The following is a 13,156-nucleotide window of genomic DNA, read 5'->3' on the forward strand; positions in this document are numbered from 1 at the left end:
AATCAGTTATGGCTTACAAAGATTGAGACCAAGGATGGCTCGAGTAAAGGAAAATTTTGACAAAGGTTATGTTATTCTTCATAGGTGTATGAGAATCAAGGAATGTCTTGAGTAGTTATTGGTAAAGGATGCTCGGTGCATAGGCCAAGAAGTTACTTGGTTGCATTAAGGTGGGGTTACATTCTGCGGTGTCGGAGTGCTAATGAGGCACAGGTTGTTCAGTTCATTTGATCAGGCTAATTGCAGTTTGAGTAGAGTGGATGACTCTAGAGAATGGTTCTAATGTGTTCAAGATTTTACATATAATAATTGGGGATTTTCAACTTGTATTTTGGCTAGAAACTGAGGGTTGCATTGGAGGGTGTCAAGACGTGTGGCACTTCTATATCAACTATGGGATTCTATTTATCAGCATCAGGAAGGTGAAGGTAACGGATTTAGATTTGCATGAAGTCTCTTCAGAGTAAAGTATTTCGAATGTGATTCTTTTAGGACGTTTAAGAGAGTATTCAGTGCTTTTGAGCCTTAGTCGATGTGGTTTTATGCTTGGGTCTCGTATAGTGAGTCTGGGTTGAGGAATTGTGGTATTACAGCAAGAAAGAGTATCAAGTTGAAGGTAAATCAATAGGGGCTTGGATAGATGGGATATCTTGGTAGTAGGTCGGGTTGGCATGGTAAGGATATGATTAGTTCTTTGGATGCCTACAAGGTAATGAGTCTCTACAGGTGTTTTCGCGATAATTCTCTTGGGTTTTAGCGAACTGCATAGCTTGGTTGAGTTAGAAGGATTTGGTCCTAACGGTTTAGTTTTAAACAAATGGAATTCGGAGAGTTCTTGAAGGTTTCTACCACGGTTAGAGATGCGTATTTTCTATGAGTGTGGGGAGCAGGGGTTGTGCAGTGATTTTCTTCTAGATGGGATCAATGGAAAGTTCTTAGCTAGTTGGGTATGTAGTGCTTGTGGCCCGGAAGGGATATGTAGTTCTTATGATTATCTTAGGAGGGTATAGTATATGCGGTATCTGGTGTAGGATCAAGATTGGCATGTGTAAATTCACGGTTCAGTTTGGAAAGGAAGGTCACAAATTCTTGGGCAGCACATGCAGCTTCAGATGATTAAGGAAATGGTATTGCTAATTGGGGTGATTTGACGAGGGTATATGTTTCAGAAAAAGGCAATGTGATTAAGTTGATGGTACTTCAGTAGTATTGCAGCACCCTCTTGTTGGATCGACTGTTGATATTCGAGTTTGCCTGGTGGCATAGAAAAATTATGAGAGTACCTCTCATGGAATGGTTGGGTATTAGAGGTGTGTTGTATATTTGGATGGCAGAATTGGGATCGGATATAGAGATTCGTGTGCTATATGGAGTTGGAGATTGGGAGTTATCATATTCGGATTATGTTGTTGTTGTGAGTTGCGTGTATCGGCACTGTATAGTGACTATCGGGGTTTGGAGACCCGAGTTGTTCTTTTGCTACTTGGTATGTTAGATTTTGATGTAATATTGGGAATAGACTGGTTGTCTTTGTATCATGTTATTCTGGACTATTGCGCTAAGGCGGCGATGTTGGCTATGCCGAGAATGCCACGGATGGAATGGCGAGGTTCGATCGATTATGGTCCCAGTAGGGTGGTGTCATTTTTGAAGACCCAGCGGATGGTTGGGAAGGGTTGTCTATCTTATTTGTCCTTCGTGACGGATGTCAGTGCAAAGACTCCCACTATTGGTTCAGTTCTAGTGATGAGGGACTTTTTCGGATGTGTTTCCTACTGTCGGGCATGTCACCGGACGTGGTACTAGTGAGTTTGCAGTACAACTCTTTCATTTGAGTCATTTTCATGATTTGAGTATGTTCGGATTGTTGCTTATTGGTGTGCGGATTGCGCAAGTTGTGGCTTTAGTCTGTATTGAGGTGTCATGTCACCAGAATAGTTGTGTTGGATTAGATGAGATCGTTGGGATCTTTAATGAATACAAAGGGATTCAATTTCAACATGTTGGAAGGATAATATCGAGGTTCGGCTCAGAAATTTGCTATGGTCTTTGGCAAAAGAGAAGTGGCTTCATGAATGGTTGATCTGACAAATGGTTATGGCTTATTATGTGTGTTTCATTTATCATTGGCATTATATGAAAGTGTTCGAATGAGACTTTAGTTGATAAAAGGATTTCTATCGATATTCGGTTGTTGTGTGCAGTTATTGTGATTAGGAGTTACCGCTACAATTGTTGGAGTTATGTGTTATATCATGTAATTGCACCTGAGGCTGCAGGTATGGGTTATTACAGCTTGTTCGGGCTTATTCATAGTATAGATGTGAGATTCTTATCTTGTGGATGATTTCGGAAGTGGAAATGTGGTTCTAAGGTTTATGGGCTAGGTCTGATTGTGAAATTTCAATTACATTGTGTTATCAAACCTATATGAGATACGGTGACGTGAGATCACCCCCAGGTATGTGCATGATAAGGTTACACAACGATTTGATAGTTTTCGGAACAACTCTGGGCATATTCGAGGACGAATGTATGTTTAAGTGGGGGAGGATGTAATGACCCGACCGGTCATTTTGAGCTTTTGCACTTTGCTCTCTAGTTCTCGGACATGACTAGCCCCGTGTGATGTATTATGACTTATGTAAATCGTCGGTTTTGGTTTTCAGGGTAATCGGAATAGATTTGGTAGAACAATTCTCAGTTTGAAGCTTTAAATTTGGAAGGTTTGACCAAGATTTGACTTGTTAGTAGAGGACCTCGGATTGGAACTTTTATGATTTGGTTAGCTCCGTTAGGTTATTTAGGACTTAGGAGCGTGGTCCAAATGTGTTTTGGAGGTCCGTGGAAGGTTTAGGCTTGAATCAGCGAAAAATGAGATTTTGGCATTTTTTGGTTGATAGTTGAGATTTTGATATAGGGGTCGGAATGGAATTCCGGAAGTTGAAGTAGGTCCGTTGTGTCATTTGTGACGTGTGTGAAAAATTTCTGGTCATTCGGACGAGGTTTGGTAGACCTTTTGATCGAAAGCGGAATTTGGAAGTTCTTGAAATTCTTATGCTTGAATCCGATATCATTTTGGTGTTTTGATGTGGGTTTGGGCATTCTGAATGTTGGAACAGGTTTGAACGATGTTATGGGATATGTTGGCATATTTAGTTGAGGTCCCCAGGGCCTCTGGTGAGTTTTGGATAGTTAAACAAATCAATTTTGGACTTTGGACTTGGCAGTGTTTGCTGGTTTTTGTTGGAGACGATTTGTTCTTCGCGTTCACGGTCACGGACTCGCGCTCGCGAATGGTGTTCTCTTAGGCGCCGCATTTTGTCTTCGCGTTCACATTTTGTGAGTCTCATTCGCGATGTTGTGATGCTATGATTCTCCATGTTCGCGAGGCTTATATCGCGTTCATATAGAGGAAGAGGATTAGCTGGGTCACCAATGCATTTGTTCTACGCGTTCGAGTAGTAGGGGTCGCGTTCATGAAGTATTGAGTCAGTTGGGCATCGCATTCGTGAGAGGGGTCTCGCGTTTGCGTAGAAGGAATTTCGGTCAGTGAAGCGGTGTAATTTGCCAATGCGAGGGATGTGACGCGTTCACGATGAAGAAATATCTGGGCAGACAGTTTATATTTTAAAATCGAGGGTTTTAGTCCAATATCATAAAATCCATTGGAGAGCTCGGGAGAAGGTGGAATTTGAAGGGATTTTTAGTGGAGCTATTGGGGTAAACATTCTTCACTCATGTTTGGTTTAATTCCATTATTTAGTCTTGAATTTCATCATTTAATTCGAGAAATTAGAGTGAAAATTGGGGAAAAATATAAGAAAAGTTTGAGAATTCTTTTGGGGATTTAAATGGGCAATTGAGGTTGGATTTTGATGAATTGAATATAGATAGACTCGTGAGTAGATGAGGATACTATTGATGTGATTTTTATCAGATTCCGAGATGTGGGCTCGAGGGCCGTGTTTGAGCAATTTCTGGATTTTTAATGTAAGTTGGATATTTTCGAGTGGGCTTTGTTCCCTTAGCATATTTTAATGGTAATGTACTGATTGACACTAGATTTGGAGCATCCGGAGGTCGATTCATGAGGGCAAAAGCATCGTGGGCTAGAATTTGGACTGGATCGAGGTGGGTAATGATTATAAAGGTTGTCCTGAGGGTATGAAACCCCGGATTGCACATCGTCATGCTATATTGAGGTGACGCACACGCTAGCTAATGAGCGTGGGGTCGTGCACTATTGGGGATTGTGATTTAGTCCATCCCGAATGATTGTTTTACCGTATTTTGACTTAGTCCATCCCGAATGCTATATTTGGGCCTTGTGCCAACTATTTGAACCCTTAGGGGATTTTTACTGATCTTTCCTCACTATTTTGACTTTATACTTGTACTCAGTCATGCTATATTCTACTATTTTTATAACTCAGCCATGTTTACTCTGCTTTAGCACTCAAAATAATATTTTGGGCTGAGCACCGTGTTTGCCCGAGTAGCTTGTGAGATTCTGACTGAGTAAGGCGGAGGGCCTATGTTGTGAGGAAACACTAATTATGATTATGAGGTTGAGGGCCTGAGATTTGTATGCCACGAGGTGGCTTGTTGATATGAGGCCGAGAGCCTATGTGAGTATGCCACGAGATGGCTTGATATTGTGCTTGGGCCGTAAGGGGCCACTCTATGAGTCTACACACCCCCAGTGAGCACAAGTACCTATTGTGATATGAGATATAGCCCGAGTGGCTGGTGATTGTTCCATGATATTGCCCGAGGGGCGGATTCTGTTGACATTGTGCTCGAGGGGTGGTTTCTTATGGTTTTATCTATTCTAGCTGCTTTGCATTTAATTGCTTAACTGTCAAAAAGGCATTTCTAAAGAAGCTTACACTGAACTAAAGTAGCTTTACATATTTCCACCGTTTCATTATTTTTACTGGCTTTTACTACTTCTTTATAGCCTGTTAACGTGCCTTTACATGATTTCTTATCGCTCAGTCTTCATTTATTATTATTACTCACTGAGTCGGAGTACTCACATTACTCCCTACACCTTGTGTGCAGATCCAGGTATTTCCGAATCCGGTAGCGGGTATTGGTTGATCAGAGGCAGAGTCATCGGAGTTTAGCAAGGTAGCTGCCCGACGTTCGCAACACTGCTTTTCTCCCTTTTGATTTCAATAGACTGTATTTAGTACATTTTCAGACTTTAAATTGTATTTAGACCTTAGTAGATGCTCGTGACTTGTGACACCCCGATGTCGAGTTGTATCTATTTCTGCACTTGTTCTATTTCGCTAAATTTTTGGGATTTATTCTTATAAATGACTTAAATTGACTTAATAAATTGTTAAAAATGAATTAGGGAATTGTGCCAGCTGGCCTTGTCTTCACGAGAGGTGCTATCACGACCGGGTCCGATTTTCGGTCGTGACAGTTAATGCACGTAGGTGATGTTGTGCCGTATTCTGATATTGATAATGCACGAGGGGAGATGTCGTACCATGACTATGATAATGCACGAAGGGTGATGCCGTGCCATTTCTGTTGTTTCTTATGGTAAGGATAAGAGTCAAAGCACGAAGGTGATACCGTGCACATGATTGTTGTATTATTACTTTTGGTGGTTCAAAGCATGATATTTACTTTATTTATGTACTGTACTATTTTTAGAATATCCATAGTCCCCTCAGCATCTTTTTCCTCTTCCTGTTATTATCTGTTATATTTCTGTTATTGTTATTTTTCTCGTATATGATTTAACTGCACATGTTTATGTTATTTGTCGTGTCCTAGCCCCATCACTACTTTGTCGAGGTTAGGCTCGACACATACCAGTACATGGGGATGGTTGTACTGATACTGCATTCTGCACTTTCTATGCAGATCTTGGTATTGGACCGCACTGATTAGAGTTTGGGTTGTTGCCTTCAGTTTACAGGAGACCCAAGGTAGATTTGCCGGCATTCGCAGACCCTGGAGTCCCCTTCCTTCTATTTTAGTTTTCCTGTCTCTTTTCATTTCAAGAACAGATGTATTTCGTTTAAACCAGTATTTGTAGGAAATTCTTAGAAGTTCGTGGATTATGACACCAGATCTTTTGGGTAGTCGTGTATTAGTGTTTTAAACTGTTATAAAATTTTCACACTTCATATTTGTTTAGTTTAAATTTTTGTTAATTACTGTTTGGGTTAATGATTAATGTGTTAGAGCTGTATCTGTTGCTTGCCTAGCATACTAAGAGTTAGGCATCATCACGATCCCGATGGTGGAAAATTCGGGTCGTAATTCGGGTCGTAATTCGGGTCGTGACAAGTTATTTCGGAAAACTATTTTCAAAACTACTTAAATGTAAGGCTCACACGACGGTATAAGAAAATATTGTGAATTGTGAATACGAGGTGGTACCTCGGTTGTTATTATTATTGTACACAAGGCAGTATCTCGTTGTGATTCTCGCTGTTTGTCTCATGTTATAAAGAGTTTTGGTGGGAACACTTGTTGTTGTTGTGTTCTTCCTTGTTCCATCAGTCTTGTCCGTATATGATCATTGGGGTTCTCTTTAATTGATTTTTATGTCATTTACATGCTTACAATTCTGGTATTAGTTCATGTTATTAACTTGTTTTGTATAAGTTATTTGTCCGCCTTCCATTATTTATCATTATTATGTTTTCATACTGTTTATTTATAGTGTCTTGACCTGGCCTCGTCACTATTCTACCAAGGTTAGGCTTGATACTTATTGGGTACCGTTGTGATGTTTTCATACTATACTTCTGCATATCTTTTTTATGCAGATCCAGGTACGTCTGCTCGTGCTGGACGTTAGTGATCGACTATTAGCTGCTTACGGAGATTTCAAGGTATGCCTGCTCGGCATCCACAGTCCTCGGAGTCACCTTCCTTTACCTTTACTCCTGTTATAATTTTCTTCCAGACAGTGATGTAGTAGACATTTTAGCTTACTCTGTAAGGCTTATGACTCGGTTCCACCGATTTTGGAGAAAGTATTTGTTAAATTATGTTTTGGGAGATTTTTATGAGTTTATTAGATTTGTTTTAGTATTTCTGTTAATTATTTCTGTCAGGCTATCACAACATCCGTATTTTTGTGAAAATAATGACTAACCTAATTTAGCACTTTAAAACAAGATGACTTTAATATTCAACAGCACACATTTATCATAACCACTTCCAAGGCCTTGCCAAGAAGCCATAACAAAAGTAAGCCCTTGTTTTTAAAGTCCTTCACATATTGATAATTCACTAGCTCGGACAAGGTATATTTAGGAGATGTATTTCGTTTTTTTTTTGTTTCTTTTCTTCTTCTCTCTTTTTTTCATTTTTTGTTTTGCCATTTTTTCTCTTTTTTTTATTTATAACGCCTTCCGTCTTTCTGCTATCTCTACTAGCGTTCCTTTACAACATAAATGCATCTTTCTTCCTCTCTATTATTCCACTAAAAAGCAGCTCAATTTCTTCCTCATCCTTTCTAGCGCTCATTTTTGCGACCTAAGTGCTTCTTGGAGGTAAGTGTTAAAAAAATTTATTAAGTAAAAAAAAAGGGTATCAACTTGTAATGTGGGTATAAAAAAATATTTATAGGCATAGAGGCCTGACGAAGGAATAATACGAACAATGATAGGCAAAAAGGCTCAACGATAGTCAAAGAAATGCCTATATTATCTCCTACAATACAAGACTTAACCATTTCACTTCAAATCACACACGGTACAAATTTTAGACTAAAAAGATATAAAATAAAATATAATTCTAAAGCACACTTCACATAATGGTCATGGCCTTCTCAAGGCGGTTCATACCCAACTTCAAAGTTAATGCAAATAGGCATAGTCAATATAATTCATCAACACAAGGAATAATAGTAGGAGCCAAAAAGTGGCAGGAACAAGAGGGCTTCTCTTTTCTCTCGGCGTACGTTAGATGAGATAACCTGTGCCACGACCGAAAATGGTAGGAAGAAGGAGGCCAAGGAAAAATCAAAACAAAACGCCAGTAATCGATCATGGAATCAAGGAAAATAGCTCAAAGGACCAAGGAAAACAACATGCAAAAGGAAAAATGCAGGAAGAGGAACTGGATGTCGACAGTGATAGTGAATTAAATTGGCCAGATCTGTGCTGCAATCGTGATAAATCAGCTATCTCAGTGAGTCCTGCTAATCAAGGGATACTCAAGATGAACATATCGCCGGTATCCATTGGAGGAGCAAGCACAAGTAAAGCAAACTCCAATGAAACGGTAACAACCAGTGTCTTAAGGGAGCAGAGCAATGAAACAATGATTATAAGAGCTGAGGAAGAAAAGTAGAATCAGACGAGACCAACCAATTTTGGAAGGTCATGGGCTGGATTATTGCATGAGAACAAATTAGCTGCAAAAGGAGTGGATCTAACATATGTACCATCGGTGATACAAGAGGGTGATGTAGTAGTACGAATTCTGGAGGAAGATATAGTTGAGGAGAAGCAGAAATGGAATCGAGCAATAATAATGTACGTAGTTGGAAATACTGCAACTATAGGAGCTATTGAACGATTTCTTGCTGCTCAATGGAGAGAAATCAGAAATCTTAATGTATTATTCCATAGTGATGGATGTTTTACAATTCTAATGCATAGTTTTGAAGAAAGAGATGAGGTATTGACGGATGGGCCTTATACTATAAACAATAGACCTGTAATACTAAAAACATGGGTTGAGGGGTTTGATTTCAATGAAGAGATTTTGAAAACTATTCCGCTATGGGTAAAATTTTCAAAACTCCCATTGAACTACTGGAGTAACATGGCTCTTAGTAAAATTGAAAGTGGTCTAGGGAAGCTTCTGTATGCTGATGCTTGCACAATTATGGCTGATAGGATTTCCTATGCTCGGATTCTTATAAAAATGGATATAACAAAGACTCTACCAGGGACAATTAAACTGATTGATCCTAATGGTAAAATGATTGAGCAAATGGTACAATATGACTGAAAACCTCAATACTGTCAAACTTGCTATCAAGTTGGACACTCATGTCACAACCAGAAAATGTAGAATCAAGAGTTGGGACAACAAACATATGGTATGCAGAATCAAAAAAATATATGGAAAGTTGTGAGGAAGCTACCTAAATACTGATAAAATTGATACAAAAGGTAGATTCCTGGAACAAATGGAAGAGAATAGTGAAGTGGTCCAGAGTAACAATTCAAATGAAGAACAATGACAATTGGAAAAAGGCAAGTCTGCATCTAAGAAGAATGGAGATGGGAGAGGTGAGAAGGAAATCAACATTGGTAATGCTTTCAAAGCCTTGATAGACACTGCACAAAGAATAATTCAAATGATAGGAAACATGATAAGGAGAATGAACTGCCTAGAGATAGAGGCAGAAGTGGTAATATGAATCAAAGAACTATATAAGGATGAACATCATAGCTTGGAATGTTAGAGGACTAAATAAGGTGTATAAGAAAAAAGAACTAAAAAATTTATTGGGGTGAATAAGGTGGTACCAATGGTTGTCATAGAGAATAGAGTTAAAGAAGCAAAGGCTGAAGCTATGATAAAGAAGGTGTTCAACAATTGAAGATGCATAGCAAACTATACAAATACTCCAGGTGGTAGAATATAGATTGATTGGGATCAGACAAGGGTGGATTATGAGTGCTATGAAGTGCATCAGCAGTACATAATAGGGGGTTACAAAGGTGCAAAGTTAATAAATTTAAATTTGGTGCTATTTATGTTATGCATACTACATAGGATAGGAAACTGTTATGGGAAGATATGGGAAAAACTATAGTTGGTATTACCGATCCTTATGTGTTAATGGGAGACTACAATACCATTTTGACTAATGAACATAGGGTACAAGGGACATAAGTATAAGAATTTGAAGTGAAAGATTTCAAAGAGTTCATCTGGAGAAATGGATTAACTGAACTAAAAATAGTTGGAAGGAAGTATACTTGGACTAATAATCATGTCCACAGTAAAATTGATAGAATACTTGTCAATACTGCATGGATCCAAAAATGGCCTGTAATAGAAGGGAGGGTATTGCAATATGGATTTTCTGATTACTGCCCATTAAGTATAACAATGGACTATGAGCAACAGAGTGGAGAGAGATCTTTTAAGTTCTTTAATTGTATGGCACAACATAAATTTTTTGAGGATGTTGTGTATGAATGCTGGAGGAAAAGAGGTGGAGGAACAATAATGAACAAAGTATGGATGAAACTCAAGATACTAAAGAACAAGCTGAATCAGATGAATAGACAAGAATTTAGCAATACTGGTCAAATAATTCAAGCATCAAGAATAAAACTGGAGGGGATTCGGGAGAAAATGGATGGAACTGGCAACGGTAATGAAAGTATAACACAAGAAAAAGAGGCAAAGAAGGAGCTAGCTAAATGGATTGGAATTGAGGAAACCATAATGAAGCAAAAATAAAGGATCAAATGGCTCAAACTGGGAGATGCAAATACAATATATTTTCATGCTTGTGCTAAGAGTAGGCAAGCCACTAACCATATTGGTAGTTTGTTTAATAATGCAGGTCAATTACTAAATACAGCTAAGGGTGTGGAAGCTGAAATTCTAAAATTCAATACGCAACTACTTGGAACAGCAACAGTACAATTGTCAGCAGTAAGTTTAGAAATGATGAAGCAGGGGAACAACCTGAACAAACAGAAACAATTGAGTCTAATAAGAGCAGTAACTGAAGAAGAAGTCAAGGAAGCACTTTAGGATATTAATGATAACAAAGCCCCAGGCTGTGATGGATACAATACTTTTTTCTACAAGAAAGCATGGCATATTATGGGGAAGGAGGTGATTCAAGCTGTATTGGAATTCTTTGAGAACCCAAAAATGTGTAAGCAAATCAACTGTACAACTATAATACTAATTCCAAAAGTGAAAAAACCCAGTAATATTAAAGAGTTCCGACCTATATCATGTTGCACTGTTCTATATAAGATCATATCCAAAATTTTAACATCTAAATTGCAGGAAGTTTTGCCAGATTTGATAGATAACTGCCAAATAACTTTTGTACCAGGCAGAGTGCTCATTGATAACACTATAATGAGCAATAAATTGATCAAAGGTTATGGGAGGAAGAATACATCACCCAGATGTATGCTAAAGATTGACATGCAGAAAGCTTATGACTCAGTGGAATGTGTGTATGTGGAACAGGTAATGAGGCTGCTGGGATTGCTAGAGAAGTATGTAAAATGGGTGATGGCCTACATTAGCACTGCATCATACTCAATCATTGTCAATGGAAGGCCAATCAAGCCATTTGAAGCAAAAAGAGAACTAAGGCAGGGAGATCCACTCTCACCATTGCTGTTTGTCATTGTGATGGAGTATTTATATAGACTACCGAAGCACTAGGAAGCAGTAAAAACTTCAGGTTTCATCCAAGGTGTGCTAAAATGAATCTCATACAACTGGAATTTGCTGATGATGTACTGTTATTCTGCAAGGGTGAGGAAAAATCTGTGGTGGAAATACATAATCAGTTTCAAAGATTTTCTAAAGCTTCTGGACTAGGGGCAAATACAAGAAAAAGCAATGTTTATTTTGGTGTTGTGGACAGCAGGATATAGCAAAGGATCCTGGAAATACTAGGATACACTAAAGGTGATCTACCCTTTAGGTATCTTGGTGTCCCCTTGAGTACAAAAAGATTATCAACAATCCAATGTGAGCCACTGATTGATAAAATGCTGAGTAAAGTGCAAAGTTGGACAACCAAATTTCTATCCTATGCAGGGAGAGCAACATTGATCAAAAATGGGTACAATACAAAATTTCTGGGCACAAGTGTTCATCTTGCCAAAGAAAATTATAAAGTTCATTGAGACAATATGAAGAAGGTTTTTATTGTCGGGGAATGCTAAGTCAACAAAAAAGGCATTGATAGCTTGGGACAAGTTATGTGTACCTAAAGCAGCAAGGGGGACTAAACTTCACAAACATAGAGTTGTGGAACAAAGCAGCTATATGTAAGTTGCTATGGAACATATGTAAAAAGAAGGAGAAAATGTAGGTGTAGTGGATTCATACGTACTACATAAAAGAGAACTATATATGGGACACGGAGCTAAAGAATGCCTCTTGGGTAATTCAGATGATATTCAAAGCAAAGACACAATTTCAAGAGGCAGGATATTCAGAGGAGGATGTGAAGCAGACAGACAGTTTTTCTACCAGAAAGCTGTACAAAAAACTGTAAGGGGACTTCCAAAAGGTGCCATGAAGAGGTCTAGTATGCAACAATAAGGGAATGCCTAAATAGAATTTCATCCTAAGGCTGGCAATTCTAGACAGATTAGCTACCAAAGACATACTTGCAAGATTGGGGTTAGTTGATGAAACCTTATGCACAATATGTCAAAGGATTAATGAAACAAAATATTAGAAGTACCAACAATAAAGAATTGGTTTAAAAGACAAAAAGAAGAATACTATGTAGTAAGCCAAAGAGAACATATAATAGATTGTAAATACATCAAAGGTAAAGCACAAATACCAATTTTAAATAAAAGACTACTAAATAAAGAAATACAAGATATAAAAGCAAAAAATCCAATAAAATATGTACACTTAGGAGGAACGGAGATCCTAATAAAAGCATGTTTTAGGGAAGGAATAGATACTCCTATAGAAATATACTTGGCAGATGATAGGATTGTACAACCTATAGAAAAGAGTATAATAAGTGCTGTAAGAGGTAACTTAATATACCAAAAATTTAAATTTATAGTAAGTGCTAACTATTCAGTAGCAGTAGATGATAAAAATATAGATAAATCATTAGTATTATACTGGAAAATGTCTGGAATAGAATTAGCACCAGGAAGTAAAATATTCACAGCAAGATGTAAAAATCTATATGTCTTAACAACAAAACATAAGATAACAGCTAAAAATAAAATAAATAAAATAAAAATAGAAAATCCATTCGAAAGAATAGTATCAGTTATAGACAACAATGATTACAGTTATACAGAAATAGACATGGATGAAGACTTAGAAATAGTAAAAGAAAGATTAAGCACATCAAAACGAATAAATAATGAAATGCCAGAAACATCATCAAGAAGTACATCAAGAAGTA

At 37.9% G+C, this 13,156-nt stretch overlaps 1 protein-coding gene across 1 annotated transcript; it reads left to right on the forward strand.

The window, feature by feature from the left end:
- The first annotated feature begins 8,520 nt into the window (after nucleotides 1-8,520).
- Nucleotides 8,521-9,003, forward strand: LOC142174419 (uncharacterized). The gene has a single exon (XM_075240212.1). The coding sequence runs from the start codon at nucleotides 8,521-8,523 to the stop codon at nucleotides 9,001-9,003; it is 483 nt and encodes a 160-aa protein (XP_075096313.1).
- Nucleotides 9,004-13,156: the final 4,153 nt, after the last annotated feature.

Source organism: Nicotiana tabacum, chromosome 20 (assembly GCF_000715075.1).
Source record: "Nicotiana tabacum cultivar K326 chromosome 20, ASM71507v2, whole genome shotgun sequence".
NCBI classification, from domain to species: Eukaryota; Viridiplantae; Streptophyta; class Magnoliopsida; order Solanales; family Solanaceae; genus Nicotiana; species Nicotiana tabacum.